The sequence below is a fragment of the Haliaeetus albicilla genome, chromosome 4, assembly GCF_947461875.1.
Source record: "Haliaeetus albicilla chromosome 4, bHalAlb1.1, whole genome shotgun sequence".
NCBI classification, from domain to species: Eukaryota; Metazoa; Chordata; class Aves; order Accipitriformes; family Accipitridae; genus Haliaeetus; species Haliaeetus albicilla.
In genome coordinates, this window is record NC_091486.1 from 29,822,379 (window position 1) to 29,847,093 (window position 24,715).

General features: G+C 41.4%; 1 protein-coding gene across 5 annotated transcripts in view; it reads left to right on the top strand.

The window, feature by feature from the left end:
- PARD3B (par-3 family cell polarity regulator beta) overlaps positions 1-24,715 on the top strand; it is a 433,796-nt gene that overhangs the window by 396,614 nt on the left and 12,467 nt on the right. For 3 of the 5 annotated variants that reach the window (XM_069781651.1, XM_069781652.1, XM_069781657.1), the window contains one exon: positions 5,965-6,044. The exons of 1 other annotated variant lie outside the window; for it this stretch is intronic. In XM_069781651.1, the coding sequence (XP_069637752.1) occupies positions 5,965-6,044 (80 nt within the window). Of the gene's footprint in view, positions 1-2,014; positions 2,563-5,964; positions 6,045-24,715 lie in introns of those variants that run through there. One more of the 5 variants, XM_069781655.1, reaches the window with a different exon arrangement.

Sequence of the window (24,715 nt, forward strand, 5' to 3'; positions counted from 1 at the left end):
TTCACCTGTGTATGAAACATTGAGACCAGGGTGGGGAACAAATCCACTTTTACCTCTCTCAGTTTTTCTTCAGTTTTCACTTAATTGAAAACAAAAACCAACTGTGTCTCAGCAGAGGGGAGACCTGAAGGTTAAAGGGCAAATTCCGTTATACCACGACTCTTTTTGGCACGCTGAATCTCAACCCATGTGATTAGAAACGCTCACAGACAAAAGAAGAGCTTTGAGAACAGAGGTCAAACCAGCATCTGAATCAAGTCCTTTAACAGATGATCACAAGACTATTGAAAAATGTACTAAGCAATGCAGCAGTTCTACGTGCCATGTTTATACACAGACTTTCAGGCAAAAAGCAGAACTGGGTGGCATTTTCAAAGCACTTGGGTGATAGCAGAGCACGTGTCTCACTCTGCAACCTTCCTGGGATGGCTCCTGTATTTTAGTGCACATCAGTCGTATAAAATACAATGGTAGTATCACGCCATTTTTTCTGGGCAGAAAACCACAATGCACAAGCTCAAGTGACTTTCCTGAGCATACACAGTGAATAAATGAAAAAGTTAGGAGTCCCAGGACTCCTACCTTCGTAAGCTCTTCCTGATCTCCCATAATTTTAAGTAAGTCAGGCATGACTCAAGTAGAGTCAGCAGTGTTTTGCACTGGGTTCACAAACAGGTAGCTAAAATCACATCAGCCTTCATGAAGTTATGCTATTGCTACTTATCTAGTGGGCAGCGCACGCTCCTCATTTTCTTCCTGATCTTAATGATAATTGAAATGTTTGGAGGAGACTTATTGTTCAGAAGTGGGGGAAACAAAGGGTTAAAAAGAAAAATTAAAAGGGCAAAGGAGCTGTTTAGTGTATAAGTGAAAAATGAGTAAGCCTGAATTCAACGCCCGCTGTGTATTATTCCTTTTTAAGAGTGTGAAACTTCTGAGTCTGAGCTTTGGTTTTTCTATGGCTAGTTAAGAAGCTTTAAACAAATTTATTAACAAACTGATCTCTGCAAAGATGATCAAAGTTTTCTGTGTGCAGCTCTAAATAAAATACCTGCAGGAGAGGGACCGGTGACTGCAGCTTTATGAGACAGCCACCCTGAATGAAAATGGCTCTGCATCATTCTTTTCTCTATGAGGAGTACCCACGGTCTTGGGTCTTCAGCATGGCAACTTCACTCAGGACCGACATGGAGCAGGGAGCTCGGGTAGCTCAGGTGAGAATTTGTGACAGGAGGTAGAGCCCTAGGTGAAAACACACTGTCCTGCCAAATGTGTCTCCACTGTTAGGGGCAAGGAGCTGCTGCTGGCTTCCATTTGCATGGAGGTAGCTCTCACCTTGAAGTGTGTGCAAATGCACAAGAAAAAGTTGATTTATGAAGCTTAAACTTTAAAAAAGATCACTATAATTGTTATTGTTCATACCGCAAAGGCTGTCCAACCCCAAATACCTTGATCTATATGAAAGGGGCAAGGGAGGTTTTCCTCCTAGCAGCTAGTCTTTTAGTCTTTAACAAATGCTCCAGGAGGAAGGCAGTGTAAGGCAGGTGAGGAGGAACGAAATGCAGTGTCTCCCAGGAAAAATCACGCCCTCTTGCACTTCTCTGCACCGTTTTCAAGGTAGTCTCAAGCTTCTTGGATGAAGTAAATCCTTTCTCTGCTCTTAAAGAACTGTTCTTCTGCAGCGCCAGAATTTTCCTGTAGGCAAATCTTAGACTTACTTCAAGATACCTGCATGCAGATATAGTCTACTTACACCTTATAATTTATTTGCAGATATTTGAATGCTCTAAGATACTTGTTTCTGGCTTGATCTACAAGTGCATGTTCACGTTACCTTTTTTATTTTTTTCCTGGGAAGTTTTCCTAGGGAGAATTGGCAAGTTAGAGATATTTGCTGCTAGCTTATCACTTCCGTGTATTAGAAAACTCAAAGTGCCCCACAGTTACCGTGTTTGCCAGGGACATAGCTTGCACTGACACCTACACAGCTTTTGTTTTCTCTTTTTCTTTACAGTTCCTTTCCCCTTCTGTCTGTTTTGGATCTGCATGTGAAACGTGAACCTATGAATCTTTCTACAGTTTTCTGTCTTGAAACAACTGTGGATTCCATTTGTCCAGGGAAGTGGAGGGAGCTGCAGCCTGTGCTTGTTCTTCTCTGCCTTTTGGCCCTTCACATTGGTCTCCTGCTGAAGGTTGTAGACTTAGAGAGAGGAAAGCAGCACACAGTGCCCACACCACTCTTCAGTCTGTGCTTCCCTCAGCCTGGTTCTGCCCCTGGGGACTGGCAGGGGTTTAATTAAAGATACAGAGGTGTCTTAGGGTTTTTTCTGAAGTGACGTGTTTCTATCGCAGAAATCTTGTTTGCTGATGGTAATTATTGGGTTTTTAAAAAAGAGACATGAACAACAAAAGCGTTGCTAGCTATGTAGAAGAAAATGCCTTTCTGGCACACAGAAAATCCTGACCATGAAGGCATCGAGTTATATGGATGCAATGCCTTGCCCGTTTGTCTGGTACCTTGTCTCCAAGCGTGGCCACTGCTATGTCCTTCAGAGAATTCATCGGGATTCCCAAAGGGGCGACTAAGAGAATAACCTGCTGGTACAGAGGTTTCTGCCTGCTCTCCCTTTCAGGGAATGGCTGACTCTTTGAGGCTTTACCTCTCTTCAACCTGTCAAAGGCTTTACTGTCTTCTGCTAACCTGGTGCTAGTTGTTCTGCTTCATATGTGTATCCAGTTTATTCATTTTCCGTTTTACAAAGTGGCCGTACTTTGCAACAGTTAAGTTTCATGAATTGTTTGTTGTTGTTTTTTGATAAAGATAGCATTTCCTTTCCTCAATTTAAGCATGCTGCTCTTTTAATTGCACTGATGGGATGATCGCTGTTTCTGTGTTTCTCTCTACCCCGTTATTTTTGCATATTCATGTTTTGCTTGTTAGTTGAGGCTGCTCTAGACTAAGAGATGATCTCTTCATAATGATGGCTCTTATGTAAGTTGATGTTGTTAATTTAAACCCTAAAAATACAGGAGCATGTTTTGGATCATTCTTTCTGCTACGCATTACCATACATTTGTGAAATGTATATTTTATCTGCTGTCATGTTCTCTCTTTACTGATGGGGGTGTTGGTCTCAAAAACTCTTCCAGCCGCCTCTGATATGGACTCAGCCAAGTAATGCACCTTCCATCAGCTCCCGTGCCTCGCTGGTCACCTCATGGTCAGCATCCATTTGGCTTTGATAGGACTTCGAAGTTTTAATTCTTTTTTTATTAAGGTTACTGTTTGTTCGCCTAAATATTTTGTGATTATTAACTAAGTGGTTAAAACCTCTGCACCTGGACTGAGGGCCAGCTGCATACATCCTGTTTCAAGGAAGGAGGAGAAGCTGGAATATTTTGATCTTGTTAATTATTACCTTTCATGCCGATTTTTAGCTTAATTTGTTGTAAAAGACGGCAAAGAACCCTTTGTTTTGACTCTCTCTGAAACATAAATAACTTCTATGAAGGAAGAGTTTCCGTTTTTGCAATTTCTCTTTTCATTGGGGTAGTATTTTATTCCAGGCACCATTTTGCTGGTGGCTGAGTGATGATACATTTTTACTGTCGCATGGACAGATGGAGAAGGGAAAGGAGAAGAAATGGCGAGTCTTTAATTAGCCGTGCAGAGCCAGAACATGCTTTTCCAGTGCATCAGGGGTTTTATATAGGGTGTGGAGACTCAGCCACTCGATGGATCCAAATTAGCAAAATTGTGTATCCACCGCCAGGGTGTTTCTATGGCAACTGTCTCTCAAATCATATATACAAACAGACCTGGCGGGGGGTATAGCCTTCTATTTGGTCTGTAGGAAGCCGTCGGAAAAGGGGTGTTTTCAGGCTGCAAAAAGGCCTTGCGGTGTAAATATTTTTTTACTTTATGGTGACTGGTATAAGTTTGGGGATCACTGCTCAATCCTGATGCAATTCCGAATCTGTTTGTGGTTTTGCACATTGACTGGCTGCTGTTATTCCTGCTAGGTGTGAGAGTGATCACCAGGAAACTTGCACAGGGTGGCAAATGCAGAGTTACCAGGCTCATCCTTTAGCTCATAAACGTCTTGCCGCTGCACATAATTAATAGCCTATCTACAGCCACGCAGGTAGACTGTATACTACATGACTTTTGTGCTGAGCGAACCAAATTACACATTCATTTCTTGTCCCCTCGTTCTTCTTCATGAAACAGCAGAAGCGTGGAGGCTCTTCTCTCACCGGCATACGTGGTGAATTAAGGGAAATTACCAACCTGATAAAATTAGCAGTGTAAGAACAGCCAAAGTGGCTGTGAGTCTTCACCTAAGTGACTCTATCTTTATAAATTCTCTCTACATGTCACTTTTTCTGGTGAAAAAAATGAATGAATGATCCATTTAGCCTACTGCCCTCTTTTTGAAATGTAGGGCAATTACTGTTATTTTTTGCTCATCCAAAGTCAGGCACTGCTAAAGCATGGGTCATTTTGAATCAGAGGTGGTTATTTCTTGTGGCCATCAGTTCCATGAGGACTGCTTTCTGTTTTGAGTCAGATAAAGGAGAGTTAGCAAGAGGCCTGTGCTAAATAATTTTTTTTCACTTATGAGTATCTGGGATGTTCAGTGAGTGGCAAGGTGCATAACAGTATTTGTCTAGAATAATTCCTAAGCTTGCCTGATAGCTCCAAGGGATAGTGCCTCTCTCTGTATTGGACTTGGCTTATGTAGTGGGTCCACAAGAGACTGTAAACAGAAATGCTATGTAAAGGTGGATAAGACTTACTACAGCTAAGTGCACAACCTTTCCCATTGTAAAAGCTTATACATCTCTTCAGTGAGAATGGTATATTGTGCATAAATTACAGGACTGACAGAAATGTACTCTAACCTGTAGAATGTGAAAAACCTGTTAATTTTTGTTTGTTTTTTCCTTCTATAATCAGGCATTTGCTGAAAGCTTGGTGTGATTTATTCTTTTCTTTTTAATGAATTGTTAAAAATGTTTGAAAAGGCATTAAATCTTCCTTTCTGCTATTAATCTGTAAAAGGGGAAGGGGATTTTAAATGGCCTCTTAGTATATTGCTTTATAAAACTGCTGATTCTAGCAGCACCGGAATAGGAATACATACTAATGTAGGAAACACTGAAGGCAGTCAGAGCCTCCTGCATTTATGGAGGAAAAGACTAATAGCTCCATTTTAACAAGGCTCTTAACACTTTGGGCCATCAGCAGGCATTGAGTGAGTGAAATTGGGAGAGCTCCTGTGTGCTAAAAGCATTGAAGTTCACCATTTTGTACCCCAGTTGGAGCCTTCCCGATAGAATTGCGCTCTGCAGCCAACTCTGGTTGCCATCTTGAAAACAAACCAAGTAGCGAGCTGGCATTTTGACTGAGCGCACTAATGCTTCACTTTTGAAATGGCACCAGAGCATGATAAATGCACTTAACTCCCAGCTGGGTACTTAGCTTTGCAGTGGCGTTAGGGAAAGTTTCTGGATTTGTGTTAAGAATGAAAGTAAAGCCTGTTTATATCACGTTTTAAACTTGAGCGAAACACACAAGTTTGTACTTGGTACTAGCTGTGATTCAAGTAGTTACGTCACTGGAATCAGAAGGGATGTGCTTAATTAGATTACGGCCTCATGTTACTGAATTCTAGGAGGAAGGCCAGCCAGGGAAGGGGAGAGTATCCTGGCTAGCACGCAGATGAGGAAAAGGCTCTGAAGATTGTACCTGTTCTAAACAGTTCTTTGATACAGAAGCCTTTCTTGTTAGCAGTGATAAGATTATGTATGGGATTTGGAGCTTCTTTGAGCCCCTGCCTTTCTTTTGTTGATTTTGGCATGTTGCAGCATCATGTGTTCTCTGCTTATCGTTTTGAGATGCATTGTTAGTAGCTGGGCTGCATAATTGATCTTCATCTCTAATTACTCTCCTCTCCACAGGTGCCTGGAAAAGGTCCAGATGGGAGTTCGTACGGTCTCCGCTACGAGGGGATGGAAAGGCAGTATGCATCCTTACCCAGGTACAGCACTGAGCCTCATACACACACACTGGTTCACCCTCCCTCTGATGGGTAGGGAAATCAGCCCACAGCTGATGTCAGGCTCCAACAAATAAAGATTATTTTGCAGTTTTGTCTTGTCACCTTCTGCTGCTGATTCAGTGCCATCTTTATAACTGTACTATTAATTTGGACTTTTGAATTTAAAAAAAAAAGTCTGTCATTGAACATGTCAGCAAGAGTCATGATCCACAGGTAGAGAACATGACATTGAGGAAGCTGGCTCTGCAAGAGTTATAACGGGTCGTAGCAGGGCATAAATGACCGAGTTTATAGTGATATAATCCTAGCTGGCATTGACAGAGTACTGCTGTGGAAAGCCTCCACTACAGCAGCCACTGCTACTGAAGTCCCACTGTTGCTGCAAGGACTGTCTGGCTAGCAGTCCTACTCCAGTAGAGCATCTCTGTGCTTTAACTGAACACTGTGGAAATGAGCGTGAATTCTCTGAGGACTTTTTTTAATTTTTAATCCTTATCAACTCAATGAAGAGTAATTCTAGTCTGAAACCAGTGGGGCATAACAAAAAGGAAGCATTTCAGAGATTTCAGCCCTGTTTCTATGGGAGTTCTAATAGCGGAGTGTAAGATTTAGCAAGCCAGAAAGGGGAGCGAGAGGATGCTAGAAGAGATAGTGGGAAGCAGTGGGAGGAAAACAAAAATAGAAAAATATTCCCCCTTTAGAATTAGAGGGCTGGGAAAGACCTTAAAGGGGTTGCCCAGTCCACTTCTTGGACCTACAGGCAAGATAATTTGTAAAAGCAAAGCAAACCCAGCTATTTACAAGCAAGAAGAGATTCTTTGTTGTGAACTAGTGCTGGCATTTAGGAAATCAGTGAATAGGTTCTTTTTGCTTCTTTTTCTTTTTCCACTGAGCTATTTACATTCAAAGGTGTCACTGGAGAGATTGATTGATAAATATGTAATGCTGTGTCCAATTCCAGATGAAAATACAAAGAATATCTTACTTTTGGAAACCAATGTATAAAGGCTGTCTCACAAGACGTTGTCGGACGTTTGTAGGCATTTTTAATGTACGTGGTTTCTAAACCAAAGAATGTGTCTATAGTTTAGTTACTGCCTTCAAATGATATTTGTGTCAGCCATCGTTTTGGAAATTCATCCTGTGCAGTAACTGGCTTTTCTAACAGAAGCCTGCTTTCCAGCAGTGTGTCCTGTATCTATTTCCTGACTGACTGTGGATATTCTTAGTCTCCTAGGTAAATAGCCATCTTTTTTTGTAGTCCTCCAACACTCTTGTCTCCTGTTATGTTTTTAGCAGTGTCTTTTACAGGTTAGTTAGATGTAGTTTAATTATGCACACTCTTTTTTATCTATTTTAAACTTCAATTTTGTTCAGTACTTCCTTGTGAATTACAAGAATAAATTAGCAATTGGTGCCCAGTGTAACTCTCTACAGCAATTTTTGTAGTCCTGTATCATGTCTCTTTTTATTTGTTTTCCCTTCAAGCTGATCAACCTTATTTTTTCAATCTTTATAAAATGGAATTTCCCAGTGAAGTAACTTCCATCACCCAGAATTCTTTTTTTTCCTCCAGTATTCCTTTCAAGCAAGGATGACCAGAAGCGAGCACAAGAGTGCGGATGCAGACATGCCCTTGCTTTCTGCAGCAGTGTTCTCTGTATTCCTTCTGTCCCGTTCCTTTTCAAACCTGCTGCATCCTCAGCCTGTCCCCTGGGTGTTTGTACTGCTCACCGCTGCACCCTGCGTTTTTGTGTTTTGTTTGGGGTTTTTTTTAAAGGTAGATCAGATCGTGAATTTCACAGTGTTCTTCCCAAAACTGCCGTTTATCTTGCTGGAAACATGACTCTCCAGCTCTTGTGACAGGTTTGAGTATTTAGCTGGCTGGGACTCACTATTTAGGAAGTCATCCAAACATTCAATAAGCTTTTGAAGATCGGTGTGAAGGGTGTCATTTCTCTCAGTGCCTAAGAAGATTATGCTGGAGAGTGAGAGGGCCTGCACTTCAGCAGGGTTTTGTGTGCTTCCCGACCCGAACACGCGCACTGCTGCACGGAGGCCGTGCCATTGCCGGGTCTCCGGAGGGTTTCCACCCTGGCAGGAGCAGAGCCTTAGGACAGCACACCCTTGGGTGTGCCTGCAGTCCAGCAGTCGGCTGCCGCCTTTTATACTTACATTTTATAAGTTTTGCAGTTTCATGTTACTGCAGTAATTAAGCCCTGGCAGTCACAAATTACTAGATTGCTACGGTGAAGTCTAAATCCAGAAGAAGGGGATGCAGTCTCATTGCCAGCCACTAATGGAAATGAGTGATTTCTTTTGTTCTCATGGCTGACTGCCCAGGAGTATAGAGGAATCCAGGTAAAAACCACCCATTTGCCAGCCTATTCTCAGTGGAGGATCCATGAATACTACTGTAATGGGCAGCATTATTTAAAAAAATAAGAGAAAGAAATAGGAAGGTAGAAAGAAATGCAGAGGTAGTATTTCCTCAAAGAGCAGCTTTCTTTTCCCCAGCATTCTAGTATTATTAGTTCACGGTTTCCTGCCCTTGGGTTTATTCCCCTCCTTGTCTTGTCCTGTCCTCATCTTGGTCAAACCACTGAGCTGAATTTGGTAGGATGTGATATATAACTGTCTGCGTGCTTAAGCCATTTAAGTCCAGTTTAATAAGAGATGCTTAAAGTGGCTTCAGGTCAGGGTTGTAGATGCTGGGAAACAGATTCTTATTGCAGTATTGTGTTGAGTCCAGGAAGATATGACCTTTGCCTGCTGCTGTGGTGTGGCACACGCAAGGAAGAGAGGAAAGCAGCTTGGACTGCGGCCAGTTTCACTGGATGAGGAGGGAGGAGGGGATCTGTGCTATGTCAAGAGTAGCTGGGACCTACACAGTGAAACTGTTCTGCTTACCTGGAAGCCAGCAGGACTCATGCCAGCGTGTGTGGGCATGGACAAACTGAGAGCTTTGGTTTTCCTCCCCACTGAGCAAGAAAGAGGAATGATCACCTGCCAAACAGCTTCATGAATGTCTGGTGCCCCTAAGGCACTACCCCATTCCTGTGCAAAGGCAGGCATCCTGCACAAAAGGGGAAGTCAGACTGCCAGCAGCATCCGAGCACATCTGCTGCTGGGTTGTAAAAATCTGAGCTTTGAAATATCATTGCTGCTTTGCCCATTTGTTTTTTATTTTTCTGTCTTTCTCTGAAGCTGCTAATTTAAGCCTAGCTATTATGGGCCAAATTCAGGTGATGTAAGTCAGTATTAACTGCATTTGAGGAATTCAGCTGTGTCGAGTGTGCTTGCCTTTTCAGTAGATGCAGCGGCTAATCCAGTGTAGCGGTCTCACTGAGCTCAGTGGTGCCCTTTTTGCCTTTGAGTGAAGGATCTGTTCCTGTGTAAGGTTACATGTTTAATTAAAAGCTGAAAACAGGAGGCAGCAGCCTTTGGAGGAAGGCTTTGTATGTGACTGGCTTAATGAGTGGCCAGCTGAGCTACGTAGTTAAGCTTCTAAGTAAAATAATGCCGGTCTGTAGACTTGGTTTGGAAATGTCTACAGAGGCAAACATCCGAATTAGATGATAAGTGGCTGTGGCAGGAGAGTGGCAGGTCTTCATCTCACACCGCATTGTGCTGTTCTGTCTGCAGAAAAGCAGCAAAGTGGGAAAGACAGAATGGAAGGCTTTGCAAGAGAGGTACAGTTCTTTGCACTCAATACTTACATGTTGCCCTGGGGCTACAGCTAAGTAGTGCTGAGTAGTAGTAGTAAGCAATGTTAAATCCTCCTGCTTAGGAAGGAGAATGGCTTGGTTCTTACACCTCTCAGCCTCTTCTTTTGGGAAGAGGAGCAGGGCAAGGGTGTGGGAGCCAGAAAAGCATTTGTATTTTTTAAACTATTTTTAATGCCTGTCTTCTTGGTGTAATCCAGAATATTTTCTTGATGGAGCTATGGAACAGATATGAAGCTGAAACTGCTCTGTTTGTTCATGGTTTTATTTTTGAGCTTGCTTTTATGGAAGTCTGTTTTAATGTAAATCACAGTCTTGCCAATGGCAGCCTTGTTTGGAGAAATCTCGTGTTCAAGGACACGTTCTTTTCTGTGTTGATGGAAAAGCTGGCTGTGACCAAAAGCAGACTGTCAGACACTGAGACGGGATACTGGTGACATGATGAGTGTAGATCAGAAAGCTCAGCCATCTTCCTAGTGAGAAACGCTGATTCCAAAGGAAAGCTAATACTCCAGACTTTCTCTGGAATCCTCGTATTATTGAAAAACATGCATTTTTGTTGAGAAAAGGGGTGGGACTGGAAAGGCAGTAAGAGCATTAGAAAATAATTGCTAGCATGGAAAAACGAGTTCAGGCTGTGTAGATGAGTTCAGCTGTATTGCTGTGGCTGGGAGGAGACAGCTGAGCAAACTGGTAATTGGCTCACAGGAATATGTCTTAAAGGTAACATGCATCTTAAACTGGGAAATTTGCAAATATATTAAGGAACTAGCCTTGCAGTACAGTGGCAGCATGTAGTCTTGCCATGCTGGAAGCTTCCCTTTAGATTGACCATGCAACTTGCACTTCTTAAGGCAGTAACTAAAAGCAGCACATCCTCCATTTCTAGGTATGAAGCCAGAAAGGACAATTTTTGATCACCTTGCCTGAGCCCTCCAAGACCTTCTGTATTTTTGCATCAAACTAAACTTCAATTTTGATCCATCGCATTACTTTTATAAATATATTTACAGAAGCATCTCACCTAGAATTAAAACATCATGTTGTGGAGAATTCATTACATTCTACAGACATTAATTATTTTACTGTTTAAAAAGATTATGCCTTTTTTTTTTCCTAAGTCTGAAATTACACAATTTTAGTTTCTAGTACTATGGTAAATATTGTTTCTGCTAGATTTTAAGAGCCAAGCCTGCAAAATACCTTCCCTTCAGTACTTCTATGCAGCAATCATTTATGTTATCTTTTCACCTCCTTTTCAATAAATTAAATAGATTGAGCACTTAGGTCTTACTCTATAGAGCATGAAAACAGCATTGACTCAAGGGGCCGGAGTCCCCATGCAGTCAATTTATGAGGTAGCCTCTAGAGTTGAGTCAAAAACATTTCCAACTCTTTGGATCAAAAGCAAAGTTTTATAACACCTATGTCATGAAGAGATAAGGTTCTTCAAACAGAAAGAATGGATTACTTAGCAAGTTTCATTAGCTTTTTCTTGCACTTGAGTGTTCTTGCCTTTATTTTACTAACCAAGTTTATTTCAATATGCAGGATTTCTGCATTTTAATTGAATCCCAAAAACGTCATCAGAAAGTGACTTGACACAAATCACAAGACAAAGTTAATTGTCTATTAAATAAGAGTCATCATTCACCATTGTCTAGCAGAATCTGAAATTAATATACTGACATTACTTAAATATGTATATAGTGTGTTCTCCTGGTTAACAAAAAGAAATCACAATTTTAGTGCAGCCTGTAATTAGCTGCAAATCAACTTGTCAGAGCATTCCCGACCTAGGGGAATTGACTAACCAAGGAGCACAGATGAAAAAGCAAGGTTTAAAATCAATTATTTAAATAAGAATTCCCTGCTTGTTGGTTTAAATCACAATTAATTTTTTTGCTTTAAATCACTTTGATTTAACTTATTCCATCCCACATAGCAAAAAAATCTGTCCCCCTTCTCATGTTGTATACTTCATTTACATTCCTCCTTGACATCTAACAGTATGTTGCACAGGATTGACCCAGCAGTGCAGTCATGGTAATAGCCATCAGCTGAGGGATGTGACATCCTGGTTGTTTTTTGATGTTGACCCATCTGCACTGACAAGTGCCATGCACTGGCACAGTGGTTCTTGGTAACGGTGTCAGCATTGCTCTGTCCCATAACACTGCTGCTGTTCTACCAAATTACCTTCCAGGGACCTTCTTGGTGCTCCGCTACTTCTTAGTAATAGACTGCCTCTCAATTTTCCACTGTTCCTCTCATCAGTTGACTTCGTTACATGGCTCTACTGAATTGGCTTTTTGGGGTTTTTTGAGCCCAAAATTGTGCTTTATGGCAGGCAGAGGGTGGCAATGCTGATGCAGACTGCAGGTATTGCAGGAAATGCCATTGCTGCCTTGTAGCACTGTTTAAATTTGAGCATCCTTCACCTGGTTAAAAAGAGCATCTGCAGATACACTTTCATAAATGGGGCGGGGAGTTTGCCGAAACTTTAATGGCAATGAAATAATTTATCAACCCAGTCCAGAAGCACCGAAGTCACAGTCTGTCAGTGAAACCACATTACTGGACACATATTATACAGTTACATATATGTATATGTACTGGTGCATAATATAATGTTAAGATAATATAATGTTAATCTCCTGTTAAGATTTCTTTTTTTCATTATTTTTAGTAATGCCCAGATTTTCCCTCCAAAGTGGTGGAAAACAGTGAAGGGCATGGTGATAGAAAAATATTTTGTAGGTCCGTTTAGCTGAAAAAAGTCTGTATACCCCCCATTTCTCATACTGATTTAAATTAAGATAAGAGGGTCAAGACAAAGATTTGAGAACCAATTGTGAGTATTTTTTAATTTTCAATGTAAATATTTTTTTTCCAATATTTCCCTGACATAACTACAAAACTAAGACGACTTGATAATTTGGAGTCTTAAATAGGATTAGAACTAAGTAGGGCGCAAAAATGAATGGGCCACCGAATTTCATCATCCTAGTCACGTGAAATACAAATAATATTTAAGAAGTATATTCTACGGTATACTTGATTATTAACTTTCTCTTCTGTTTTAATCATCTAAAGTAATATCAGTAACTCAGGGATATTTTTTAAATACAATTTTTATCTTGACAGCTGTACTTTCATTGAAAATGCAGCAAAATCTTAGCTGTCTGTATTTTCCAATGTGGTGATCTCATTATAAATGAAATATGTGTATGGTTTTATTTGGGTTTTAAGTCCTGGCAGATGAATTTAGAATCAGTTTTAATGGCAATACTGGTTGTACTGAAGGACCTCCAGGATACATTGCAATAAACCAGCCAAGATGAAATACAGGCAAAGAAAAAAGATCATTCTTGCATGCTACAGCACAAGCTTGGGAACCAAGCTGATGTGCTCATTAAAAGATTAGCTTAAATCCAATATCAAACAGTTTAAGATTTGCTTAACCAACTTTAGTTAACTCTGCAAGATAATAAAACTGATTGCTGTGGCAACTGCCCGGTGTCTCTGAGATGTCAGGAAAGTCATTGTATTTCAAGGACAAAGTCCAAATCCATAGCAGGACACTGGATTTGTGATACGTACGTGCAGCAGAAAGCTGGAAGTGCTCTGTTGCAACTTGTTCTGTTTTATCTCCGTTTCAGTTATTCTGCTGCACTTCAGTGTCGTATGTGAAGTCTGAAGGTTTTTCTGTGTGTGGTGTCAAAACACATTTGTCCAAAAACATGCAGAGTTCATAAATAACCTGTGTATACCTTCTACAGGGAGAGTCTCAGGCATTAAAAGCAGAGCAGGTAGGAAAATGGTCAGTGTACTGTAGATGTTCCAAAAAATGGTCTTGTGTCTTTCTCTAAGACTTGGCTGAAAGGAGGAAAGAAAATTGTAAACAGGATCACAATTACAGAACTCTCTACATCGAATTCAAAAGGAAGGCAATTTGGTTGTAAAACATACCTCCAGCTTTCTAATAAAATAGAATTATCACTTGAAATGAACAGGATGCCTCTATCCAAGCCAAATTAAGTCTTAATACTAGAAGTATACTTTAGAAAGTCAGAAAGGTCAAAGTTCATGACATCGAGTCACAGATTGCGGCTGACAGGCCACCTCTATAATTTCCATGGGAACGACTAAAGAAAATTGAGCAAAGAAAATGTCTCCAACAACTGGGACATAGCTTCAAAAAACCACTAAAAGCCAGATGTCCCAGAAGAATACTTTGGAAGTGTAGAAGGAAGCAGACAGGGATGGATTTTGTCAATTTTTCTAATAAGTCAGTCAGCTCCTCATAGCGAAAAGTCAGTTAATGCAATATGGAATAGTTTAAAAGTCAATTAATATTTTGAAACTAAACAGCCAGCCTTTTTGCAAGGAGATACTAGCCGGAGTAAATAAAAATACTTTCAAGTGTCACATTTACAAAAAACATGGATCTGGTATGGATTTTAATGTATAACCAGGCATAAGGACCTCCCACTCAAACTAAGGGCACCAAATTCGTCTTAAAAATACAGGAGATGGAGGAAAATACTGCCTTGGAACAAAAGGGCTTGAATTCATATTATAAAATTTAATGAAGTCATGGAGACATTGCCTCAGAAAAGAAAGCTGTATTAGCTATGCCTCCAGTGAGTAAAAGAACAAAACAACTGTTAGGGAACAAAACATTAATGAAAGAAAGAAGTGTCAGTACAAAATGGTTAGGTTGAGATGAAGGATCTGTGGAAAAAAGATAAGTGAATGCAAATTAAAAAGAGGAAGATCAAATTAAAAAACAAAAGCATATATCCCACAGAATGCATCAACAGAGTGATGTGCTGAGTGAAACCTGGGGAATAACGTGTGCACTACAAAATGCAAATACATCCATTGCATTGTTGAGATGGATATTGAAATTGCTCAGGAGACCAACAGGCTGGGAGGCTTAGCTGGCTGCTTTACAGGTATGGATATTTGGAATAAAAATGTTGCTGCTTATGTGGGGTTATAATTGAGAACTGATCAAAAAGTGTGGACTCTAGGCCACAAAGGTGAGGAAATAAGCTTTTCTTTCTGTGAGAAAGCGCATTGTAAAATAAGACAACTCCACTGCAGATCTTGGCTTTGGCTTTCCCTTGATAAACAGGTCTGGAGGTATGGCTGAAAGACGCTTGTCGGTGAACATGCTTTAAAAACAGCTAACAAAGGAGAAATGTAGGAAGCCAACAGCATCAGGTGTAAATATATATGATTTTTGAGGTTGTTGGATCGGGATATTTTGAGCGAACTTCCTGAAGTTCTCACAGCATTATGCGTGAGCCTCCTGTATGTTCTGCCATGGCTCAGCTAGGTTCCTGTAAGCAAACAGCAGCTTTGCGATGGCATCCATCACTCAGAGGCAGACTGCAGTTAGTTCTCCATAATCCAGCCAATTCCTTTGTCTGCATCCAATCTTTGCAAAGCAGGCTCAGAAAAAAAAAAAACAGGAAAGATGTTAAAAAGACAAGGAAGTTGCACTGTCATGATGGCAAGTTTGAAGCTTCTAATAGCAAGCCATTTAAAGTGAGTCAGTTATAGGTATTCCTATGTACATATTTAGGAAAGAGGAAAGGAGATTGTGATGGTGAAGTAGGAAAGTGAATTGTATGTGGACAGTCTTAATTGCACTCTGCAAGGTAATGACAGGCTGTGAAATCTTACGAACTCAAATATAGTTCTGGATTCTTTTACAAACACATAGGGGACAGAGTTGTGAGCACTCAGTGTGCCACCCACCGAGAAATAAGAAACAGGGTGAGGGAGACGTGAGCCATAGAGAAACACAAGGGCAGTGCTTTAAGCAGACCTGCAGTTGTTTGTTATCCTCAGTGAAACCCTGCCTTGTGAGGAGAGAGCTTTTATATAAACTGGTGATTGAAGGAAAGAGGTATCTAATTTGGGATTAAGAGAATCACTGAAGAATTTAATAGTAAAAACAGTTGCTAGAGCAGCTGTTTCAACACAGCTCATACAATTGGCAGCCAAACTGCTTCCATTTCATAAGTAGGTGACATATTTAATTTCTCTGCACAGAAGTCTCTTAAACACATATCAAGAGAATATTCTAAATTCTAGAGGGTTTTGTCCAAATTTATTTGCCCATGTATTCACCTAAGGCTTTTACGTTGCTCTTCAACTATGACACTTCAGAAAGTCATGCTTTGGGTATCTTGATCCAAGTTGAGTAACACGTTATTCTGCAAGAAATGTTGTAGAAGGTAGTACGAGCCTGATCCAGAACCACTGCAATCCATGGACGTGTTCCTACTGATTGCAGTCAGCAGTAGGTTTAGACTGAAATGTGGTCACTGTTAGAGCATATTCCTTCATTTCTTTGCTGTCTGGGTCAGTCTGCTAGTATTTGATAAACTCTGATTAGGATATTTGTTTTTTCCCCAGAAACTCTGCCCACCAATGTTAGCAGTCTCTCTCCAAATTTTGGAGATCCTAGAAAAAGGAATATATCTTTGCCTGCTCTTCTCCACCCCATCGCATCTTGCCACAGATATAAGTGCAGCAAAAGTAGGACTTAGAAATTAATGTAATTCAAGGTTGTTGGAGAATTGCAAACGTTCAGATCACTAGCAGTTATGGACCACTAACTTTGTTAAGAGCAAGCATGGAGCTAAAACTCCTGTTGTACCCTGTTAGAGAAAAATAATTCCTGCTTTCTTAAAAATCTTTACCCTCATCTCCAGGCTTGGAAAAGATTGCATTGTTCTAGCATTTAATAGTTATGTAAATCAGCACTTTATTTTGTCACTTAGCACCTGTACGAAATTTTCTACTAGAACAGTTCTTTAAAATATGGCATAAACAAAGCACAAGATGCACGGTGATACTGTTTCTTTTGCTGATTCTTATTTGGGAAAATCTGCATAAGCTATTGAGCATCTTTACCACAGGTAAAGATGTCGTGGGTACACCAGAAACACACCAGCAAAACTTTGGTTGGTGTTAAATAGTACATAGGCCACTAGTGAGACTTTCAGCAAGCTTTATTTTGGAAATACATTAAATACCATAATGCATGTGCTAAAAACTTAACCACATCTTTATGGTAATGGTAGTGTCTTTGCTGTACTCAAAAACTTTGTCTGCCAAACGTAACTTAATCTGGCTATAGAGATGTTGACAGAACTCATACCTTCTGCTGGCTTCTGTCTGGTATCACTGTGGCCGCCGCTAGTTCTGCACTCCGTTCTGCGTGAGCAGATGGGATCCTACAGCTGTTTGAATAAGTATTAGTTTTTAACGAGTTATTCTCCTCTGATTAACCATTCAGTGAGGGGGGTGATGGCAGGGAAGAGAGCGCCTAAGGAATCTCTGCTTCAGGCCTCTTGCCCAACAGGATTCATTTAAATGTTCGAGTAGTGATGAGGTGAGGAGTCATGTAAACTGGAAGCTGTTCCTCAAGTCACCATCTTCTCTCTGCGCACAGAGTAATTGATAGCTCATGTGCTTGCAACAGCTGAAAAAACAGAGCAGAACATGCAAACACGTCCACTGTATAACATATGTGGGAAGCAAGAGGAGGAGAGTGTTAACTTTAATAGAAAGTGAATTATCTGCCATTTTTGTTCCACTCCAGATGTAATTCAGCAAGGAGACTGGATCTGTGCATTAGATAGTCTGAAACAGCACGCACCTTGGAAATTGGCAGCCAGTTCTAGCCAGAGAGGGCGGTAAATGCGTGAACAAAACCCAGCCCAGGTTATCAAGTAAAACCCCGAGCCAACGGGGGTCCATGGATATTGAGTTGCTGGCACTCTTCTTCATTTAAAGAAGAAAAATAGCCTTTGTTTTCCAGGTGAAGGGAAGTACTTTGAGAGCAGTCTGTTGTAGATCATGACAAAATCTGGCAAGCAAAACCAATCTCAGCAGGATTTCACAGTTGAAAATCCATGTGAATGGCTTTTTGCTTGGATCTAGGTGTTAGCGTACTGTTGTACATACCCATGTGTCACCAGGTTTCGGTCCCTCATTTAGCATTTTTGTTATGAATTTTGGCTTGATCTGAGATGCTGTGCTTTAAAGAAAAGGAATATTTGTTTACTGAGAACTGAGATGTCTTCAGTATAAAAAATAATATATGTTTAGAAGCATGGTATGGTCACAGTTTTGCGCCGTGTTTTGCTTTCTTAAAGGAGTAATAGTGATGTGCTCTTGAAGTGAAATCAACCACCCAAAACAATAGTTAGGACAAAATGAGTAGTAGAAAGGACATACTAACAGTCTTTCTTCCAAAGATCCTCAAATGGCAAACACACTTTACAGCTATACATTCAGCAATTAAATATTTCCAAAATCAGTTAAAAGCTGTAAGGACCCCAGTAGCCGTGCTTCAGAAAGCCTGTGCGACTTTGCTGTGTGTACTGTTTCTTACTGGCTGCCTCGACTTCTGGTAGTCCTCTAATTAGCTTTGTTGGGGTCTCTGAAGGCATCTGGGGTTCTCACTGACTAGGGAATTAGGCTGAATTTAGGCTGCCTGCATATACCCATGCTGGTTTTGAGCGTTTTCTGCAAGGATCCCTTTACCACGTGGTGTGCTGCAGCCCCCTCTGGAATGGTGAGTGGAAACTCAGTGGTACAGGCTGTGCTGCGGTACTGACTGTACCACGCTCTATGGCAGAAAGCACAGAGCAGATCTGTTTAAAATGAAAGGGAACTTAAGGAGGAAAAAAAAAAAAAGAAAGACTAATTCAATTAGTCAGTTGAAATTGAGTTGGGGTTTACAACTTGAATTTTTAGGCCCAGATCCATCAGAGCACTTAAGCACCTGCTTTACCTTGAATACATTTTGCTTTTCAATAGCAATGATTTGCCTAGCTATCAGAGGCCTCCAGGAGGAAACCTGGACTTAAACGAGCATTGTAAAGCATGGGGGAAGGATGGCAGACAGTCAGTGGTACTTAGAGAAATTTCACTTTTTCAGTCCCTGCAGTTTCTGTGGTTTGAATAATGCCTTCTTAATGTTGCCTTAATGCAATGCTTTTTGTTAAATACCCTGTAAATAATATCAAGAAAGCTTATTTCACGAATAATCTTTGAAGAGACTTGTTACTGATCTTAACTTGGAATCTTTTTAGTATTATTGAGGGGAATAACAACCTTAATGTAATTTTGGTTTGATTTCTTTGTGTGAAGGGCTGACAGCTCTCCCTTCTCTCTCGTCACCAAACATCTGAAGAAAGCTGTGTTACTGAGAGATTACTGCAATGGTCCTTGGTTTTACAGAGATTTCATCAGAAACATTTCTTTTTTAATGGACAATGGAAAACATTCAGCTGCCCATTATTACACTTCTTTGTACACAGTCTAAAAATATAAATGGAAATTATAATTGCATCTGTAATTCCAGGTCCCAGCTGAAATCACTTTAATCCCAATGTGGAGGAAAAAAAAATCAATACAGAACCCTTAACCCTGGTCTTTTTCTCCTTAGACATTTCATTTTCAGTTGTACTAGTTTATACCACAAGTTTTACAGGTTTTTCAAGGGACTTTAGTATACAGAGACCATTTTGCATCCTCAGAATGCTATTGCTGCTTTGTACTTTTCTGACGTAGAAACTGGAATGGTCTTCTTGAGTAAGGTTTATATTGCAGCTGCTTGATATGATATGAAATTTCTCCCTTTTACTTTTTGATCATTGAAAAAAGAGGGACTTTTGAAGTGTCGCAAAGTTCTTTTAAAGACAATCCCATTTTACTGGAAGTAGAATTACACATATTTTCGTTAAAGAGGAACCCAAGTCAGCATTAAAGATTTAACATTGAGGTTTGGAAAAGACATCATTCTCAACTCACCACAGGCTCACTCTCTACTATATTGTGCTTTTTTTCTATGGGATTCAAATAGTAGGTCTGTCAAGGTTAAATATTATTGTTGTTGGGGTTTTTTATATTAACATCTGTAAGTACAGACATGCCATCAAGTGTTTTGTGTTTCTGAATCCTACACCTTTCTGCAAACCTGGACTTAGACCAATAGTTGCTTTGTTTTGAGTTAGCTTCTGGGGAGGAGAGGAGAGCTTGCTTTTATGCTGTAAGGCCTATGCAAACTATTAATTCTCCACTAATTACATCTTCCTCTGAAGCATCTGGTTCTGGTAATAGTGAAAGACATGATGCTGCAATTTAGGGCACACTGCTAAATTGCCCCAGTTGCCACACTATTAATAATCATAGATGTAACTTCCATGTAGCCGAGGTGTGTTATTCATCTGGTAGAATGTCTTGTTTCTTAGTAATCACATATATGTACCCCTCTCTAGATCATGAGCACTCAAAAAGTAAAAAATAAACTAACTGCATTTTGGTCAGTCTTTTCTCTGAATACCTGAAAGACACAATTGAAGAGGAATGTTTCCACGTGGAGTGAGGCATTTCAGCAACCCACATCCAGTACTCGAGCTATTTATTTGCTGTCTAAGGCTGTCAGGCCTTAACTTTCTGACTTCATTCCAGAATACAGATGTCTCATTCTCTCGCTGCCCTCTCATCCCCTTTCAGATACCATTCTCCTATACAAGGGCCTAATCCAAAGCTCATTGAAATGCTTCCATTGACATCCAGAGGCTTTGGCTGAGGCCGGATGAGTCTAGGGCACAAGGTTCCTCATCACATCAAGTTATGCCCTCTTCTCAGTCTGGTATCTAGGCAGAGCACAGATCTCTTTCCATCTTTACTTCCCTCTGCAAAGCATCTTGATGGGTTTTTTATGAACATGCCACTTCAAGTCTATCACACCGCACAATCTGAAAATACTTAGAATGGTATTATAGTAGTGACCTTTATTGTTCATTAGTGAATCAGCAGCCTAGCTTACTGTGGCTTTAAATGAGCTATATAAATTGGTTGTTATTTTCAATGATGATTCCCTTGATTTGAACATACTAGAGCAAAGATAATTGTTTGATTGATTCATTATGTAAAAGATTGTTTCAAGTTAGAGGGCGTTTTTATTTAATTCCACCCCCACCTCCCCCAGCCAAATTGAGACATGGTGTCTGGAATCTTTGCCAGGTTCTTACCCGGTTCAGATCAGTTGCTTCTCTTTCTCTCACTGATGGCATGTAGTAGCCTTCGTGGGTGGAGTAGGGGTGCCTCTCTGATTGTGGTGGTGTTCATCATAATCTAAGCTGAAGCTACTGACAGCATCACGTCTCGCATGTAACACTCTACTGCACCTGGTAGTCTTTGACATGATGTATACATGTGTTCAAAAGAAATCAAAGTCTATACCTGGTGGTGCTGTCCAAAGCCTCTCTTTATCTCAATATTGGCTTGCCCCTGTTCCAGCCGCTGTGCTGTCACGTCTGTAAGGTATCGCTGATTCCCAGCTGCTGGCATTGCTTTCCCATTGCTCGAGCATGCAGTGTTTTGATGTGTCTTTAAAGTATGGTTTTTTTCTGTCTTCTGCTGTGTGCTCCTTCTTCCAGCTTCAGCATCCTGATGTCTTCTGTTCTAGGTACATGACTAAGCTGACATAACTGTGTTGCCACAGGCTGTGCTTGCTCTCTCTAGAAGGTTGCTGTGCTCCAAGAACTTTGCTGTTGCAAATTTTATCTTGTCATCTGGCATGCAGCATGGTGTGCAGATGGCACAGAAGAAATTTGTTTAGAAGCTACATATCTCCTCTATTACAAGTAGTGGGGAGGCATGCACATAGGTCTGGGATATTGATGATTGCACCGGTTCCCAAAAAGCAAAGGGCACTGGATGCCCAGGGACCATGCTAGTAAGTCCTGCTGGATGCATGGTGCTGCCCCAGACCAGGAATGCGTAGAAGAAAGTCACATAGATCTGATGATGTCTCATGTCATCTTGGACTCCTTGCAGGCATTGCCAGGGCTGGTGCTGCTGGGGAAGAAAGCAGAGAACAGTAGCCAGGCCAGGAGGGGAAAGTGGCAAAAAAAAGTGGTGGAAGCCATGGCCTCCAGGAAACCAAACCTGGGCCTTGCGGAGGGAGGCAGAGAGGACAGCGGTGGATGTGGCATCTTGCCCTGTTGTCATGTCCTTCCCTCTCCAGCCTGTGGTCTAACATGATGTCCACTGACTTCCAGATTTGTTTTTCTTAAGGAAACAAAGTCCAGCAAATGAAAAGGGGGAGGGGAAGAACTGAGCGCAGAAGTGCATGGAAGTCAGTAGTTACGACGTCTTCCTCTGTGAATGGACCACATAGCTTGTAGATATCTATAGGCATTAAAGTTAGTGCCATATGTATGAGTAAAAACTCTGCTTGTGCCCGGAAGGCTGGGTTACAGTGGTTGGGAGCTGTATTGTGAATTTCCTCCGTGCGGTGTGGTTCAGGGCTCAAAGCAACATTACAGTGATGTATTTGGTAGCAGTGGTGCGTGCGTGCGTCTCATTCACACGCAGCTATTCTGCAGGGCGTGTTGAGGGGGTGTCTGAGGAACCAAACAGATTCACGGCTGTGTCTCACCTATCCAGAATCTGCTTCTGCTACCAAAATCTGGCGCGCTAAACCCTCTTCATCTGAGCAAGTCAACAGCCTGTCCCAGGCTGCCGCCTCAGAGAATGGCAGGGACTTTGTAAATAAAGGAAACAATTGAATGATAAGTTCACACTTCAGCACACTGCTTAACAACCTGATAACAGTTAATTACATACAGTATTTTTAAATGCAGCAACAGGGAGATAACTCTTGCAGAGATGGAGCACAGGCACTTGGGCCTCACGACCGAAGGTTAACCTCTTACTACCCATGTCCCTGAAGAGGCCCGTGGCCTGCAGCTCCGAGCCTCACCAGCTTTGAACATTTACTGGCTAGCAGTGACTAAGGGCCATCCCCGTAACATTTCCTGGGCCGCAGGTCGGGGCAGGGGGAAGCTGCGCCCAGCCCCACAACTTGCAGGGCCCCGCTTTGAAAGCATAACCTGTGTGCTGGTGGGTGGGAAATGCAGGGTGGTAAAACAAGGGTCGCCTCCGCCACGGGCAGCAGGTAGAGCACGTCCAGTCGGCAGTCGTTCTGCTTGCTGCAGCTGCGCTGATGTTCGTGTAACTGTAGAAGCTCTTAAGGAAGAAGCCAGCATAAACACAGCTGGAATGGGCTGCAGTCACAAGGCGCTCGTGGCCGTCTGCAAGTCACAGCAGCTGCAGTCAGTGCTACTGCTCTCTGGGCACCGGGTGGGACGTTTCCGTCTCTCCTAGCCCAGTGGGATTGAGGGGTTTGACCCTTGTTATTTAAAACTCAACTTCAGGACATCTGCTGTCAGAGCACCCGCAAAGTTTGTGACTTAATGCAAGTCTAATTAACTGATTTGCCTATCCAAATCTGGAGATTTACACACTTCTGTAGAAGCAGCTGTAAAGTTATAACTTCAGCTGTTTATCATGCCCTGAGCCTTTAAATCTCAATTATTAAAGGTGGTGTTTAATGGCTGGCTGGAAAAGGGGTGGTTACCAGAGTGTTAATGGAGTGCAGCAAGCCAGGAAATCTATAATCTAATGCCTGTATAGAAATGAATGGTTCTAACAAAAGAAAATATAGGGGGGGGGAGGATGTACTTACAGGCTGGTTAGGAGCAAATCAGTACATGAGCACTAGGGGAACAAAGGGGACTGAAATACTACCTGAGGAAAGAAAGAACTGCTTGTTTTTAAGGTCCACCTTGCCCCTAAAAAGCAGCCATCATTCTCTGGATCTCCAGCTTTGCCTTTGTTGCAAAGGTGAACAAAGGAAATGGCACATCCCAGTGAGTTTAACAGAATGTCTGGACCCAGAAAGAAATGAAATGTAAGGAAAAATTACCAGCTACAATCAGTTTCAAAAATCATTTTCTTTTTTTTTTGAAGCATAGTTTTACTACCCAGTTTGTGCCATCAGAGGTGGAATCGACAGCCATGCTTCATCACGGCAATGGGAGAAAATGCTGCAAGGAATGCTTTAATTTAAATGAGAGATGTTTAAAAAAAAAAAAAGCCTAAAACCTTGGTAATAATATTAATAACCACTTCTTACAGGTTTTTACTAGCCCACTAAAGAGCAGATAGCGTGTTAAGATCCCAGCGGCTGAATAGTAAAGACCTGGGCCCGGGTTGTTATTACTTAGGAAGATTCTTTTAATGATTTCTGTTGTTTGTTGAAAATCATTTGAACAGCACAGCCGAATAATCACCATGCTTTAAATTCATTTCACGTGAAAAATGAGAACAGCTTAGAATTTGGGTTTCTGTGTCTTTGACAGCACTTTACAAAAATGGCATGGATAGCAGTAGTGCTGTGAATGGATAGGCAAAGGGAGGAGGCTTCCTTGCTCGGGAGGAGCTCTCCTGGAGCCTGAGCAGCGTGTTTGTTTCCTTCTGAAGAGGGATTTTGACTATGGCAACAGAATTTCTTTTAAATCAAATTAACATCTCCTGAACCACCACAGGACCTTTAATTTCTATCCTGATTGCCTCCAAAACCACGGAGATCTGCAGTAGAGGTTAGGGTGAGGCAAAGAGATCTGGGTAGTATGCCTGGCATTTGTGCTGCTGCTGGGCTGGGGCCAGCGTTGGGGTCTCACCTCTCTGCATCTCTCTCTCTTCTCATTTTTTGCCTGCTCTTGAAGGAAGTAGCTGGCTTGTGTCATGGCAGGGGTAGCAGGATCCCTACGTCCATTGGAGCTACTGCACAGTAATGGAGTACAAATATTACCATAAGGGAGATTTCACTTTAGCATCTCACCCCAGTGGTGGCAGTTCTGCACGTGTTCAGTACTTCTTCGTACTAGTTTGAGTCTGCATTGAAATGCAAAATTCAGCTGAGAAACCTAAATGTTTGCTTCTCTTGCTGGCTTAACATGCATATGTCCTTTAAAAAGAAGTTTTCTTCCCTCCAGTGTAACTTGGCCGGCATCATCGCAGAAACGTGAAGCAAGA